The sequence below is a fragment of the Leucoraja erinacea genome, chromosome 9 (genome assembly GCF_028641065.1).
Source record: "Leucoraja erinacea ecotype New England chromosome 9, Leri_hhj_1, whole genome shotgun sequence".
NCBI classification, from domain to species: Eukaryota; Metazoa; Chordata; class Chondrichthyes; order Rajiformes; family Rajidae; genus Leucoraja; species Leucoraja erinaceus.
The window spans coordinates 70,242,908-70,259,781 of record NC_073385.1 but is presented as its reverse complement, the minus strand read 5'-3'; the positions used below and the strand labels follow the sequence as shown (position 1 = coordinate 70,259,781).

Genomic DNA, 16,874 nt, shown 5'->3' with positions numbered 1-16,874 from the left:
CAGTGAGAGGAAATGGTGACAGAATGTGGTTTCCTGAAATGCCTCCTGTGATTTTCATATTCAAGCAGGCTTGTGAGAAATGTTGACCACTTAGTTTCGCTTCTGCAAACCTTGTTTTTTGGTTCAGATTCATTCTTTTTCTGTGATTTCGAATTGCTTCATTAGCCCAATGACTGACATAATGGTTCAGTCATTGTTGTAGTTTCAGAAATAGACCAGAACGTGCGAGCTAAGATTGGTGGGGCGGGGAGGGGTGTATGAACACAAATGGGGAGATTGCACATCAGAGTTAATGCAAGTCTTATGCTGAATAAATGGGCACTGGCTTTCATTAGAGATCTCTATTGTGTTCTTTTGGTCTGTTCTAGCTTTGTGTTTTTTGCTTAATAGGTTTAATAGTCCCTTAGCCAGGTTAACTCTTGCTGGGTAACTTTGTTCTACGGCTAGCTATGTGAAATCTTTACAGGAACATTTGTAGGTAGGTGTTCCATGCAGCAGATAACATTGCACTGGAGATGGTGCAGAGGTTGGCTGGGGTAGAACGATGTAGAGGAGGCCTAGGGGCACCTGATAGAGGTCTACCAATCTGTGAGAGGCCTAGATAAGATAGACAGTAACAAACTTTCCCCATGGGCCAGAGGGAGTAAGTAGAGGAGTAAGAAGGTGAGAGAGGATCTGAGGGAGATTCTTTTTGTTACCCAGAGGATGGTTGCCATCTTGAATGTATTGCTTGTTGGCTGTGGATCAGATGTAGGTAAATGGAGTTGGTATAAATAAAACTTGATGGTTGCCAAGGGAGTAGTGGGCCAAAGGGCTCATTTCCATGCCAGATGTCTTTCTGATTGCATGACTTGGTAACTGTAATCAAATCGAGTCATAGTCAAATCGAGTCAAAATACAACGTGGAAACGGGCCCTTCAGCCCAACTTGCCCACACCAGCCAAATTTACCAGTCCTCCTTAAATATAGGAGAGGTGCCGGAAGACTGGAGGGTGGCAAATGTTGTGCCTCGTTTCAAGAAGGGCTGCAGGGAAAATGCTGGGAACTATAGGCCGGTGAGCTTAACATCTGTAGTTGGAAAGTTACTGGAGAGTATTCTGAGGGATAGGTTATACAGGCTCTTGGTGCGCAAGGGCTGATTAGGGATAGTCTGCATGGTTTTGTACGTGGGAGGTCGTATCTCACAAATCTGATTGATTTTTTTGAAGACGTGACCAAAAAGGTCAAATAGGGCAGAGATATAGATATTGTGTAAGTGGATTTCAGTAAAGAGCCTGTCCCACTTACGTGTCCTTGGCACGCACATTACGCGACCTCGGGCATCGTATGGCCGTGCGGGGCCGGTCCCACTGAGAAGCGCGGAGCTGTATGTAGTTGTGCGCGATATCGCGCGGGGCTCCTAAATTTTTGTAGTGAACAAAATCTTCGCGTGCCACCGGCCTGTCGCGTAACTGACAGACCAAAGTGGGACAGGCCCAAGACCCTGGCGTGACGTAACGTCTCACCTTCAACAACAGCAGACACAGGCAAACGATCGTCGAACTCGGCCTGGGGCTCACGGCCGTTGTGGTCCGGATCCGCCCCCACTTCTACTCACAGAGCGGGTCCAAGAAAATTGAATATGGACACAAAATGCAGCAGTAACTCAGCGGGACCGGCAGCATCTCTGGAGAGAAGCAATGGGTGACGTTTTGGGTCAAGACCCTTCTTTTCAGACTGAAGAAGAACCTCGACACGAAACGTCACCCATTGCTTCTCTCCAGAGATGCTGCCGGTCCCGCTGAGTTACTCCAGCTTTGTGTCCATCTTCAAATGACGTCACGTGCTCCAGATGGCTATGTGTACGCATGTAAACGCGCGGGACCGTCGCGGCTCAACGCGAGCATGAGGTCACGTAATTTACCTGCCAAGGACACATAAGTGGGACAGGCCCTTTAGTCAATCAACAAGGTTCCGTATGGTAGGCTGCTCTGGAAGGTTAGATCGCTTGGGATCCAAGAAGAGATAGCTGAATGGATAGTAAATTGGCTTCATGGAAGGAAGCAGAGGGTGATGGTGGAAGATTGCTTGGTTCTTGGTTTCTTAGTCCTCCAAAATATTCCAAATGGAATTTAAACTGGAGGTGGTTCTCAGACTGGAGGACTGTCTAGTGATGTGCCTCGGGGTTCGGTGCTGGGCCCATTACTGTTTGTCATCTACATCAATGATTGGGATGAGAACATACAGGGCAAGATTAGCAAGTTTGCTGATGATACAAAAGTGAGTGGTTTTGCAGACAGTGATGATGGCTGTGAAAGATTGCAGCAGGACCTATTTCCCTAGTCTCACCTGCCTGAGTTTGTCCACATCCCTCCAAACCTGTCCTATCCGTGCACCTGTCTAACTGTTTCTTAAACGTTGCGATAGTCCCAGCCTCTGGCAGGTCGTTCCACACACCCACACCCTTCCTATTAAATCTTTTCCCCTTCACCTTCAACCTATGTCCTCTGGTCCTCAATTCAGAGGATTCCTCGATTCAAAATGTGGAATGCCTGACTATAACTGTTCTTGCTTTTATACGACTGAAAACTATTCAGCACCTGACTGGAAACAGACGCATTTACTTAGTTCTGCAGTGTGGTTAGGGCATGAGAAGGATTTTGAAACAACCTGGTATTTTTCCCCACTCTCAGCGCCTAACGTTACTTCTCCCCTTCGCTTTCAGCATTCAGAGGGGAGAATTCCCTCCAGAACTCTGGTTCAATCCTCCACCTCTCTGGAGAGAAGGAATGGGTGATGTTTCGGGTCAAGACCCTTCTTCAGACATCTCATACCCCACAAGGCTATACTACATGTCTCCTTTAGCTAGACCAGTGTCTCAATATTCCTAAGATAGACACAAAATGATGGAGTATCTCAGCGGATCATACAGCATCTCTGGAGAGAAGGAATGGGTGACGTTTCAGGTTGAGACTCTCTTCAGAGATGCTATCTGACCCTCTGAGTTACTCCAGCTTTTTGTTTCTATCGTCTGTTTAAACCAGCATCTGCAGTTCCTTTCCACACGTCTCAGTATTCCTCTTTGGTCAGGGTTCACTCATCCTGACGGCCTCTTTCACTCTCAGGAATATACTGGTCTGAGCTCTCCCTGTTTATTTTTTCAAAACCCTCTCACTTGCCATATATTCTTTTACCAGCAAATAGACTCTCCCTATCAACTTTTGCACGTTCCTATCAAATGCCTTCAAAAAATGTGTCTTTAAGGTTTTAATTTGTGGGCCAGTTCTACTTTTTCCATAGCTAATTAAAAACTAATAGAAATGTGGTAATTTGTCGCGAAATGTTTCTCCACTGATAGGTCAGGTCCAGCATTGCCCCTTTCCAGCAGAGCTATGTATACATTGTTTGAGAAAACATTCCTGAACGCACTTAACTAATTCTATCCTAATCAAGGCCTAGCATTATGGCAGCATTTTCTATTTCTGTTTTGGGTCTCGACCCTTCTTCAGACCCAGTCTGAAGAATCAAACATCACCTCTAACTTTTCTCCAGAGATGCTGTCTGACCCGCTGAGTTACTCCAGCTTTTTCTGTCCATCTTCGGTTTAAACCAGCATCTGCAGTTCCTTCCGACACATCCAGGAGCCACATGTCCACCTTGGGCTATATTTTCCCCCCTTTCCCAGTCAACACCAAGCCAACTTATAACAGACTCCTGTAAATAAACTCCATAAGCCCAGCCTCATGAAGCTGAATGATTTCTGTAACTTACAAGACATAATCACATCCAAGAACTAAATGATCCTGACTGGGTGATTCGTAGCCACTGCATCAGAATTGCATGGTTTACATGAAAGTCAATGATTGTTCGCGTGTACAGTAATTATCTTTGAGGTAAAGTGTTTCCAGTGGTTCTATGAGTTAACAGTTTGTACATAGGGACAACACCCCTGAGCGCTTCCTCTGGACATGGAGTTCTTTACTTGCAGACTTGTTTCCTAAGTATGCCCAGCTGCTATAACAAAAGAGGGAATTGAATGTCTAAGAGTACTTACCGGTAGTTTTTTCCTTCCTGCTGCTGTTCACCAACAGAGATTTGAATGAGTTGCCTTGGTTGGCCACTGATTGAGCCAGATTGATTAAATGATTTTTTAAGATCCCATGTGCTTCCTCTGCGGAAATTGCCACGAAGAGTTTGCCCTTGCTCCTCGCCTTGTCATGTATTGTTCTACACAAAGGCAGAATATTTTATCTCTACGATTTTGCAGTTCACCCCCTCTGTGGTTCCTAATCTTGGATTAGATCAACAGTGCAGGAGCTTTGTCCACTATATCCGTATTTTTGTGTTGATCACGTAAGGGTCTGGTGCTAAGCACACAGTTCTTGATACTTGAACGCATTTAGCTAATGTATTATACATGGCGTGCAAAATCTTCCACACTCTTCACTTCTTGCATTTGCTTGACCCACGTATTAATCTCATTGAAAATCTATTCTATAATGTAATTAGAAATGAAATGCCACATTTAGGAGTAAACTGTGTCACATTCTGGGAACAACCAGCATTAAGGTTGCTCAAATTGTTGAGGGTTTCTCTTTCCATAAATGACTGTTTAACTGGCAGAGCTCTTCCTGCACTTCTGTTTTCGTTTTGGGGAAGTTTCATGTTCTGCATGTAACTTCTAGTGTTTGGTATTTTTGACAGATGTAAGGATGATTACATTTTGAGCATGCAGTGGACATTGTTCCATATTTGTTACTGCCCTTCAGCTCTTGTCAATAGCCTTAACATTGTCTTTGTTGCGATGAACAGCAACCATTATTATTGTGGCTTAAACAACCCCTTTGTGTCTGAAGCAATGCATTTTTTGTGATATTGTCATTGTTGCATCGTGACCAAACATAGCAGTCTATTTGTGCAGAACAATGTATCACAGGATGTAATGAGTTGAGTGTTGAATGAAGGCCAGTTGCTCTTGTGCTCTTTTTTAATATAAATCCATGGAAACGTTTGAATCTAGCTGAATGTGTAAATAGCCCGTGCCACTCGGTTAGACAATGCAGTTATGGGATGTTTTACACCTATTTGAGCTGCAGATGGGGAGCCTGGTTTAAGGTCTTCTGTACAATTGAAATTTTAACAGCATTCCCTGATTTGTGTATTGAAGTCTCCAGAGTTGTTTATGACCCCACAACCATATGACCACACTAAAGTTACCGCTGTGAAAACAAGTTTGATGCTTCTATGTAAACGGTAGAATAGAGAAATGCCTGAGCATGTATATCCACCCCACCCCCCTGCATCCCAACATCACCATTACACTCTTACAAAACGCTGCCTTTTCTGTGCATTTATCTCTTGTAACATTTTGATATTCTCAAACTTTTTTATAGTCGTGCCAATATGTTTGGATGGCGACTTACTGTATCTGCGCTGTTCCAAGAGTGGACTCTTATATATCAGCGAGACCAAGCGCAGGCTCGACAACCGTTTCACTGCTAAACACTTTAACTCCCCACCCATTCCCACGCTGACCTTTCTGTCCTGGGCCTCCTCCACTGTCAGTCAGGTCCAACACAAATTGGAGGACCAGCACTTCATATTTTGCTTGGGCAGCTTGCAACCCAGCAGTATGAATATCGACTTTTCCAACTTCATAACCCTCGCTTTCCCTTTCTCTCCATCCCTCCCCCATCATAATTCTCTGACCAGTCTGACTATCATATCATATATCATATCTATCTATAATTTAAAAGTGTGTGTGTATGTGTGTGTCATTTTGCCTTCGACACGTATCTCCTCGAAAACCAGTTGTCAAAACGAGGAAATGTTTACATATTTCAGTAGAGATTTTCCTTATGATTTTAGAAATCCTCTGTAAATTTGGTTAATTATTTTCCCGACTTTTTAAATTAAAATTGTTGACCAATCTGACATTTTTTTTCAAATCTGACCGCTGCCCAGCTGTTGACGTCACAATATCGGTGACATTTTTACATCTTCTGGTAGAAATTTACCTTATGGTCTCAAAAATCCACTCCTCTGTAAATTTGGTTAATTATTTTACGAGTTATTTATCGCCAAACAGACATTTAAAAAAATATATAACCGCTGCCTAGCTGCTGATCTCACAATGCCTTTGCTCGTGGCCCCGCGAAAGTTCTGCAAATTCCGAGGTCACCGGCGCACACTCGCTGAAGAGCTTTCTCCTCGTGGCCGGCGCAGTTTGTGAAGCCACGCCCCCTCCCTCCAGCTGCTTAGCCCTCCGGGTTTCAAGGGAGTCGGGCCCTGTTCTCTCTCTCCGCTTTTCGCAGCCCACCAGAGGTCATCGGAGGTTACCGACTTGCTTTTGAAGAACTCGCTCGCAAGACCTTTGAAAAAAACCCACGCTGTCTTGCAGTTAGGGAGCGAGTGATTATTGCGTTCAAGACCCAGCCCTAACCTCTGACAATGCGCCCCTCCCACCCCACAAATTCTTCCCCTTCTACCCCCCGCTCCCTCTCTGCCCCCTCGTACTCCCCTCTCCCCCCTCCTCCCCCTTCCTCTCCCCCACACTCCCCCTCTCCACCCACTCCCCCTCCCTCCCCACTCTTCTCCCTTCCCACTCTCCCCCCTCGCTCCCCACTCTTCCCCCTCCCTTCCCCCTAACCCTCTCTCCCCCTCCCCCTACCTCTACCCCCTCCATCCCCCTACCCCATTCCCCCTACCCCATTCCCCCTCCCCCCCTACCCCTCTCCCTCCCCACTCTTTCGCCCTCCCTCCCCACTGTTCCCCTCTCTCCCCCCTCCTCTCTCCCCCCCCCCTCTCCCCTCAGACTCCCCTCCCCTCTCTCCCCCTCCGCCCATCTCCCCCACTCTCACCCCCCCCCCCCCCCCCCCGGTGTGTCTGACGCCTCGGGCCCCCTCCACCCCTCCTCCCTCTCTAGCCACGTCTGCGCAGTTGGGGGTTATGCTTGAGTGGATAGGGCAGGGGATGGGGTAAAAGGAGCAAATTAATAATATAAATATAATATCAAGTGGGGGGGGGGTTAGTGTGTGTGTGTGTATGTGTGGGGGGGGTGGTTGGTGTGTGTGTGTGGGGGGGGGGTGGTTGATCGAATGCCGCCTCACCCCCCCCCCCCCCCAAAACTGTGTGTGTGTCATTTCGTATGCGATTCACATCTACTCAAACCCGACGCGGTAACGGTGAAATTTTTACATATTCCGGTAGAGATTTACCTCATGATTTCAAAAATCCTCTCATCTGTAAATTTGATTAATTATTTCCCGCTTTTTTTTAACTAACATTGTTCACCAATCTGACATCTTTTTAAAATCTAACTGCTGAAGCGAGCTGATGACGTCACAATGCCTTTGCTCACAATGCCACCCCACCCCGCTCTGGATTATAGCAGCTGACGAGTTACGTTTACACACCCTGCCTGACATTACAATCTGACATCCTTTTAAAATCTAACGAGCTGGAGTTATGTTAACCCCCCCCCCCCCCCCACCCCTAACTCGAGCCTCGGCTCCTGCAGCGCCCAGTCCCGCCCACAGCCCAACCGCTGAACGAGAAGTACGCTCGCGCCTGGAATAACCCGAGGAGCACCCGAGTGATGACGTCGCAAAGAGCTCTACGACCTGGGTAGATGCTGCCTCTACCCCTTCCCCCCTCTAAATTCCTCCCTGGGGCAGAGAAAGGGAGAGAGGGAAGGGGAAGCGGGGGGGGGGGGGGGGGGGTTGGAGGGAGGGAGTGTGGGAGAGGGGGAGGGGGTGGAGAGGGAGGTGGTGGAGAGGGAGGGGTGGGGGGGGGAGGGGGGGAGGAGAGGCATTGCCCCCTTCCCTCTCTGCCCCCCCTTCCTCTCTGCACCCCCCCCTCTCCCTGCCCCCCCCTCTCCCCCTGCCCCCCCCCTTCTCTCTCTGCCCCCCCCTCTCTCCCTGCCCCCCCTTCTCTCTCTGCCCCCTCCCTCCCTCTCTCTCTCTGCCCCCCCCCCTCCCCTCCCCTCACCACCCCCCCCCCCCCTCTCTGCCCCTCCTCCTTCTCTAGGAAGTGGTGAATATTAGCACCTATGGGTATTGCGGGTGGAGTATTGCGTTCGGAAACCAGCCTTCCCCTGTGACGCCGCGGCCACCCCCACCCCTCAATCTCTACCCACTCCCCTGCCTCTCCACCCCTCCTCCCTCTCTAGCCTGCGCAGTTGGGGGTTATGCGTGAGTGGATGGGATGGGGGATGGGATAAGAGGAGCGAATGAGTAATGTTAATATAATATCAGGGGGGTTAGTGTGTGTGTGTGACGCCAAAGGCCCCCCCCCCCCCCCCCCACCAAAACCGCGCGTTGAGGGGACGGGACCCAATGGGGTCCCCCTTGGTCTAGTTACTCATTAAATTTTATCTTTGTTTGCTTCGATGTGAACTTCCCCATGGTAACAATGATCTATTCTACATTTTGCTTGAACTTCGACCCGTTGGATGTCGTTTTCATACCTTACCCTTCCATATCTCTGTCTCCCTCTCCCCTGACTCTCAGTCTGAAGAGGGGTCTCAATCCGAAACATTAGCCTTTCCCTCTACCCAGAGATGCTGCCTGTCCCACTGAGTTACTCCAGCATTTTGTGTCTACCTTCAGTGGAAACCAGCATCAGTTCCTTCCTTCGGGCTGTCTCCTCCCATCCCTCAGCCCTCGGGCTCCTCCTCCTCCTTTTTCCTTCCTTCTCCCCGCCACCCCCTATCAGTCTGAAGAAGGGTTTCGGCCCGAAACGTTGCTTGTTTCCTTCGCTCCATAGATGCTGCTGCACCCGCTGAGTTTCTCCAGCTTTTTTGTGTACCTTCCTACACATTGTTAGGTTGCTGATATTTGAGAGGCATAGTATATTATTTCGCAAAACTCACTGTTGTAAGCAATGATCCTTTGGGCCATTCATTGGAAAGTGCACCAAAATGTCACACACGTTACCAAATTACACCACATTAAGTAATACATTAAAATATTCTTGTAAGAGATTAATAGCCTTTGCTATTTCCCTACCTACAGAACCACAATGCATGTCTGCTAAAGATATGAACATTCTAGCTTTTTAAAATTCACAAGAATTTGTAAGATAAAACTGAATTACGAAAAAAATGTGGTCACATGTGTGAGATCACACACATGACCAGTCATATTTGACCTCTGACCTTAAACAAACATTGTCAGCATAACATAAATATTTCACTTGATAAACTTTGAAAAAAATATGAGTCATATATACCGTACAAATCAATATACTTTTTTACTTGATTTTTAGATTTTTATTCCTTTATTGTCATTCAGACCTTTCGGTCTGAACGAAATTTCGTTACCTGCAGTCATACACAATAATAATAAATAACAAAACATACAATAAACACAAATTAACCCACCACAGTGAGTTCACCAAGCACCTCCTCACTGTGATGGAGGCAAAAGTCTTAGTCTCTGTCTCTTCCCTCCTTGTTCTCCCTCTGCGCTGAGGCGATCCAGGCCGAAGATGCCGCCCTCCAGTCCAGCGGACCTCCGTGGTGATGTCGCCGCTGCCGAAAGCCGGAACGCCGTCTCCGCTCCGAGTCGGCCCGCCACAGCCTCAGCTCCGAGTCGGGCCGCTGCCGAAAGCTGGAACGCCGCCTCAGCGAGTCGGGCCACTGCTGCCTCAGCTCCAAGTCCCGCTGCCTCAGTGAGTCGGGCCACCGCTGCCTCAGCTCCGTGTCCCACAGCCTCAGCTCCGGGCCGCTGCCGAAGGCTGGAACGCCGCATCAGCGAGTCGGGCCGCCGCCGCCTCAGCCCCGAAGTCATTAGGCCTCAGCGCAGATGGAGGCAGAGAAGGGGGATACGACAAGAAAAAGTCGCATCCCCCGAAGGAAGAGACAAAAAAACATGTTTCACCCCCCTCCCCCCCATAACACAACCTAATAAACTAAAATTTAGCTAAAACAAGACTAAAAAACAACAGCAAAAAGTAAAAACAGACGGACTGCAGGCGAGCCGCAGCTGTTCAACAGTGCCGCCACTTTCAAAATTACAAGAGATTTATTCCACAATCTTTCATAATTTTGGTGACACTAGTGACTGAGAATGGTCCAATTGAACAAATAATTCAGTGTGTTGGAAAATGGTGATCAATGGTCTATGCCGTGATTCCCAGATGGGAAATACCTGATCTTAACTGGATTTCAATGGTTTAATTTTGTCTTGGTCTATCCCGGATCCTCCCTTATCTAGTTTGCTCAGGCATAGTTTCATGGATGAGGTGAGGTAATAGTGACTAGTCACTTTTAAAACATGGGGGGGAACAATGAGGCCTAACATCTAAGACGGGGATCGGCAACATACGGCCCATGGGCCTGATCCGGCCCGTAACCCAAAATCATCCGGCCCGCAGACGTTTTTTTTTTTTCAATTAGTTTTCGCGACCTGGGCACTGCAGCCAGTCCCGGGTCATGCAGTCGACCTGGGGACTGCAGCCAGTCCCGGGGCATGCAGGTGACCTGGGAACTGCAGCCAGTCCCGGGGCATGCAGTCGACCTGGGGACTGCAGCCAGTCCCGGGTCATGCAGGTGACATGGGAACTGCAGCCAGTCCCGGGGCATGCAGGCAACCTGGGGACTGCAGCCAGTCCCGGGGCATGCAGGGGACATGGGGACTGCAGCCAGTCCCGGGGCATGCAGGGGACATGGGGACTGCAGCCAGTCCCGGGTCATGCAGGGGACATGGGGACCGCAGCCAGTCCCGGGGCATGCAGGTGACATGGGGACTGTAGCCAGTCCCGGGGCATGCAGGCAACCTGGGGACTGCAGCCAGTCCCGGGGCATGCAGGTGACATGGGGACTGTAGCCAGTCCCGGGGCATGCAGGCAACCTGGGGACTGCAGCCAGTCCCGGAGCATGCAGAGACCTGGGGACTGCAGCCAGTCCCGGGGCATGCAGGCAACCTGGGGACTGCAGCCAGTCCCGGGGCATGCAGGTGACATGGGGACTGCAGCCAGTCCCGGGGCATGCAGGTGACATGGGGACCGCAGCCAGTCCCGGGGCATGCAGGTGGGATGGGGACTGCAGCCAGACCTGCCAGCCGACTTGGGCGCTACAGCCAGTTCCTGGGCAGGCGAGCTGACCTGGTCACAAAACATGATGGGGGGGGGGAATTGTCTCCCACCTCTCAAAACATGGGGGTGACAGCCCCCCCCCCACAGAATTTCCGCCCATGATTCGTGAGTGTTGAAATGGGCACAGGAGGTTACCTCATTCAGCCATTAACACAATGAGCGAAGGATCAGAGTAAAATCTTGTTCTTACTTGCCATAGTGATGTGTGAGGAGTGCAGACATTAATGACAAGTTTCATAAAGGTCAAGATCATGGACAGTGATATCTAGTGTGCAGTATTTAACAAATTAATCATGGCTTTAGGGTGGTTGCCATAGCAACTTGGCAAATAGGTGTCAGTAAGGATTGATGTGGGACAGTGGGTTTGATTTTGAGGAGTATTGGATGGAGGCTAAAAATATTATGAAGAATGGCGATAAAAATATTATGAGCAACAGCACAGCTGTGGTGTGTAGGAAGGAACTACAGATGCTGGTTTACACCGAAGATAGACCCAGAAAGCTGGAGTACCTCAGCGGGACAGGCAGCATCTCTGGAGAGAAGGAATGGGTGACGTTTTGGGGTCGGATTGGAAGAAGGGTCTCTACCCATTCCAGAAATGCTGCCTGTTCCGCCAAGTTACTCCAGCATTTTGTGTCTATCTTCAGCACAGCTGTGGTAATGGGAGAGGCACGGTGGAGATGACCTTTTGATTGTTAACAAATTTTGCGAAAAGCTCAATAGAGGTTTTAAATGACACCCTGAAATTGCCTACCAGAGTGTTGAAGACATGAATTTCCACTGTGGTGTGTTAGGAAGAGAAGAACTTACTGACTGGTAGTAGCAGAGTTAGTTCTCTGCTGCATACTTGTGGTACAATGTACAGTTTGTTCCAGCTACTTGATGAAGTGGTTAGATATTTTATTGAAGGAAATTAATTATAAATATTTACTACATTCCTCTACATTGGGAGACTTGACTTGGGCCCAGATGAAAACGAACCAATTTCTAGGCTTCAGTCCAATGTGTTTTTTAATGGACTTGGGCGGTGATAGAACTGACAGGGTTTTTATTTTGCAATAGTAACCGGCAAATTGCACCGGCATCTATGACATATTGAAGAGCTAATGAATGCTGAATTCTCCTTTCCCAAATACCGCCTATCACTTCCTTCCCATAGTTATTCATATCTGGAAATAGACACAAAAAGCTGGAGTAACTCAGCGGGACAGGCAGCTTCTCTGGAGAGAAGGAATGGGTGATGTTTCGGGTCGAGACCCTTCTTCAGACTGAAGAAATTTCTCAGTCTGAAAAAGGGTCTCGATGCGAAATGTCACCCATTCCTTCTCTCTACAGATGCTGCCTTTCCTGCTGAGTTACTCCAGTATTTCGTGTCTATCTTTGGTGTAAACCAGCATCTGCAGTTCCTGCCTGCACAAAGAAAAACAAGGTTTAATGCATGTTAACCTAAGATATTATACATTTTTAATGGGATAATGCTTTTAATTAATGAAATTAGCCCCAATATACCTCCTAATTCAGATACGTTTTGAAAGCAATAGGGTTCTGGGTTCCAGTACCTATTCCATGAGCAAACAGGCCTTTTCAATTTGTCAGTAAGGTTCTCTTAAACTTAAATTAAGACATTAAGATGGAGTCCTTCAGCAAGGAAACAGGCCCTTCGGCCCAACTTGCCCATGCCGGCCAAGATGTGTCATGAATACTGGTCCCTCCTGCCTCCATTTAGCCCGTATCCCTCTAAATCTTTCCTTTCCGTGTACTTGTCCAAATGTCCTTTAAAAGCCTTTTCTGTTATTAACTGCTGATTAAATCACAAATGCTATCAATCAGAATCATCTGCAAAAGGCCCAATGGAAACGGCAGGGGACAGTATTAGCACAGCTTTACACACAATGAATGAAGCTGGAGATGGAATGTTGCAAGCTACTTACTTAGCAATTTCAGCAGATTATCAGTCGATTAGTAGATATTTCCCAGAGCAAGTCAGTGACTGCAATTTTATAATACATTTGTTTGAGACCTTATTAGGCACAATACCAAGACAACTGATATACAGGGATTGACTGAGTTAATACTTGGTGTGATTAAATTCTAAACACTGTTCATTCATTCTGTGAAACTATAAATGAGCTTGTATTTTCATAATCTTTTGATCAGTATTATTTAAAGCAACAATATAGAAAAGAAGAACTGCAGATACTGGTTTGTACCAAAGATAGACACAAAGAGTGTGAAGAAGGGTCCCAACCCTGATGATCATTTGATGGCACTGGGCCTGTACTCGTTGGATTTTAGAAGGATGAGGGAGGACCTCATTGAAACTTACTGAATAGTGAAAGGCCTGGATAGGGTGGATGTGAAGAGTATGTTTCGACTAGTGCGAGAGTGCAGGACAAGAGGTCATAGCCTCAGAATAAAAGGACGTTCTTTTAGGAAGGAGATTAGGAGGTATTTCTTTAGTTAGAGGGTGGTGAATCTGTGGAATTCTTTACCACAGAACGACATGAAGGCCAAGTCAATGGATAATTTTAAGGCAGAGATAGATTCTTGATTAATACGGATTTTGGGGGTTATGTGGAGAAAGCAGGAGAATGGGGTTAAGACGGAAAGACATGATTGAATGGTGGAGTAGACTTGATGGGCCGAATGGCCTAATTCTACTCCTATCATTTATGAACTTATGAAACATCTATCCTTTTTCTCCAGAGATGCTGCCTGGCCCGCTGAGTTACTCCAGCACTTCGTATCTTATTATTTAATGCAAGCCGATTTTTTTGGTAGGGAGGTGCGGCATGTGGAGTAGGCCTTGTTCAGGTTGCCATGGTCAACTGATCGTGAAACTTGGCGGTACTGGGATAGTGTTCCTGCAACTTTGCAGTCAGCAGGCTGTTGGATTTTGGTAACATGGGGTGTCCTCTAGCCTGGAATTCCTGTGGTTGGGAGCCTGGGGTTTATCAGAACTGATGAAAATTAAGCCTGGAATATGAACAGATTTTGGAAAGCAACAGCTCGCAACTGAAGAAAACCATTTGAAATGTCAATGCAGCAACAGAACAATAGAATGCATTACACATTCTTGTACTGAGTAATCTGACGGCAATTAATACAGCATAAACTCTGGACAAATATATCAACTCCAAACCCTGGCAGAGGCCTTTAAAGTGAATACTTAAGTCAGACATGAAGTATGAGTTACAATTCAATGGCAAAATCAAGGGCAGCATGGTGGCACAGCGGTAGAGTTGTTGCCTTATAGCCCCAGAGGCCCGGGTTAAATCCTGGCTACGAGTGCTGTCTATACAGAGTTTGTACGTTCTTCCCGTCACCTGCGTGGGTTTTCCCCGAGATCTTCAGTTTCCTCCCACATCCAAAGATGTACAGGTTTGTAGGTTAATTGGCTTAGTAAATGTAAAAAATTGTTCCTAGTGTGTGTAGGATAGTGTTAATATGCTGTATCTCTAAACTGAAAAACTAAACGAACTTTCCAAACTAATAGTGGCATTGTAAAGAAACACTTTGTTGTAAGTAAATGCTAAATTATGCAATAACTTGCTGAATATCGTATAAAACAAATGCACGAGAGCTTTCAAAGGGATGTGGGCAATTGTAAGTAGGGTCTCACTGGATTGCTCTTTAAAAGAACCAAGGTGGACATGAAGAAATATTTAGTTTTATAGTGTTGTACAAAATGAATTGTAAATATTTGAATGTGTGTGAATTGTGTAACAATTTTTCAGAGTGAAATAATCAGAAAGTAAATACAAATAGGATTAAATAAATTGTCTAACCAGTATTAATATGGTATTCTATTTCACAAACATAATTGTAGGTAGCAGTGGTCAAAATGAAGAACACTGAACGTGTTTATGCGATGAAAATACTCAATAAATGGGAAATGCTCAAACGTGCTGAGGTAAGAATGGCTTCATTTGTTTCACCGTATTATATTTATAGATAAGTCCCTTTGCAGATCATTTCAAACACTTGTATATTTGCATTTTTTGCCATCATGTGCTGCTTATTATGTTGCCATTGTATGATTCCAATGCAATTTACTGCATTTTTAAAAACACTGACCATTGTGCTGAAATGGTAGGAAAAATATGGCATGTTCAAACTCGATGACATGCCAGATGTGACTTAGTACGCAGGCAAACAGAACTTAAAAGCATTTTATGGAGGAGAGAGGAATTGTGGGAGGAATAGATCAGGTAGATGCACAGAGTCTTTAGCCCTGAGTAGGTGAATCGAGGACCAGAGGACATAGGTTTAGGGTGAAGGGGAAAAGATTTAAAAGGAATCTGAGGGGTAACGTTTTCACACAAAAGGTGGTGGGTGTATGGAACAAGCTGCCAGGGGAGGTAGACTGAGGCAGGGGCTATCCCAATGTTTGGTAAGAAATATTTAGACAGGTACATGGATAGTACAGGTTTGGAGGGATATGGGCCAAACGCAGGCAGGTAGGACTAGTGTAGCTGGGACATGTTGGCCAGTGTGGGCGGGTTGGGCCGAAGGGCCTGTTTCCCCACTGTATCACTCTATCACTCCGAGAGAAACTTTTAAGTTGTGACAGTATGATTTTGCCTTTATTCTTAAATGAAGTGTGATTGTTCCCTAATGGCATGTGGCAAACAGAAATAGCTTTGTCAGTAACATTGTAGGGTACACATGATGAATACACCAAATTCTTGACATGGATTCTAATTGAGAGTGCAGTGATGTAAAACGGGGAGTGAAATATTTTATTTCATCTCATGATAAATAGGCATCTTTTGCCAACTGACATGACACTCCAATCATTAAAATGAAATATCCCTAAAATTAATATTTGATATACAATGCTTTCCCCTCTCCCATTCGTGATTTTTAGCGCACATGATTTTATTCATGGACCCGTTCCTATCTATCCCAATCATGTGTTTGTTGGAATAGCCAGAGGTCGTGCCTGTCCTCTGCATAAACGTGCCTACTCATCTATGTCGAGGCTCTCCTTATTTGTGAGCTGTTAGATTGGTGAGCTTCATAGGACACTAGTTATTGAAGAATAGTCAAAAAGAAAACAAGGGAATTATAGATTATTCACCGTAAATTATTACAGACTATAATAAGTCTTGATATTTAAGAATAGCTGGGGAATATTTGAATTAATAGACAGATTCATTTTTGCATACTTAAATGGGTTGAGCATGGCAAAGAATACCAAATGTTTTGGAGGTATTCTGATGTGCCTTTCTCTGCCCACGATCATGTCTTTTGTGCCTTCTCCAAATCCATGTGACTAAGGAGCCATGAGGTAGAGTTGACACTCATGGAATTGACCAGACCTGGTTGAGCAAAAGTACACAGAATAGAGATAATAACATTTGTTTAGTTTGGAGATATAGTGCGGACACAGGCCCGTTGGCCCACCTTAGTCGACACTGACCAGCGATCCCGGCCACTAATATCATTCCACACTTGGGACATTTTTGACATTTATACCAAGCCAATTAGCCTACACACCTGTAGGTCTTTGGAGTGAATTGAAATACAGGTGCACAACCTTTTATCCGAAAGCCTTGGGACCAGACACCTTTCGTAATTCAGAATTTGTCGGTCTTCGGAATGGAAATTTTTTTGCGTAGATTTTAATGGCTGGCTCAGTGGTAGAATGCTCGGCTCATATCCGCAAGGTCGCCAGTTTGCGCCTTGATCCCAGCAGAAGAAGTTAGAGCGGGGCTGGGCTGGGCTGCTGCTGGCTGTGGGTCTCTGGGATCTCTGTGCTTGCGGTGGGCCTGGTGGTCGACGTCCAATTGGTC

General features: G+C 46.4%; 1 protein-coding gene across 1 annotated transcript in view; it reads left to right on the top strand.

Moving 5' to 3' along the window:
- cdc42bpb (CDC42 binding protein kinase beta (DMPK-like)) overlaps positions 1-16,874 on the top strand; it is a 198,971-nt gene that overhangs the window by 94,147 nt on the left and 87,950 nt on the right. Inside the window, exon 3 of the mRNA XM_055641186.1 lies at positions 14,906-14,989. Coding sequence (XP_055497161.1) covers positions 14,906-14,989 — 84 coding nt within the window. The remainder of the gene's footprint in view (positions 1-14,905; positions 14,990-16,874) is intronic.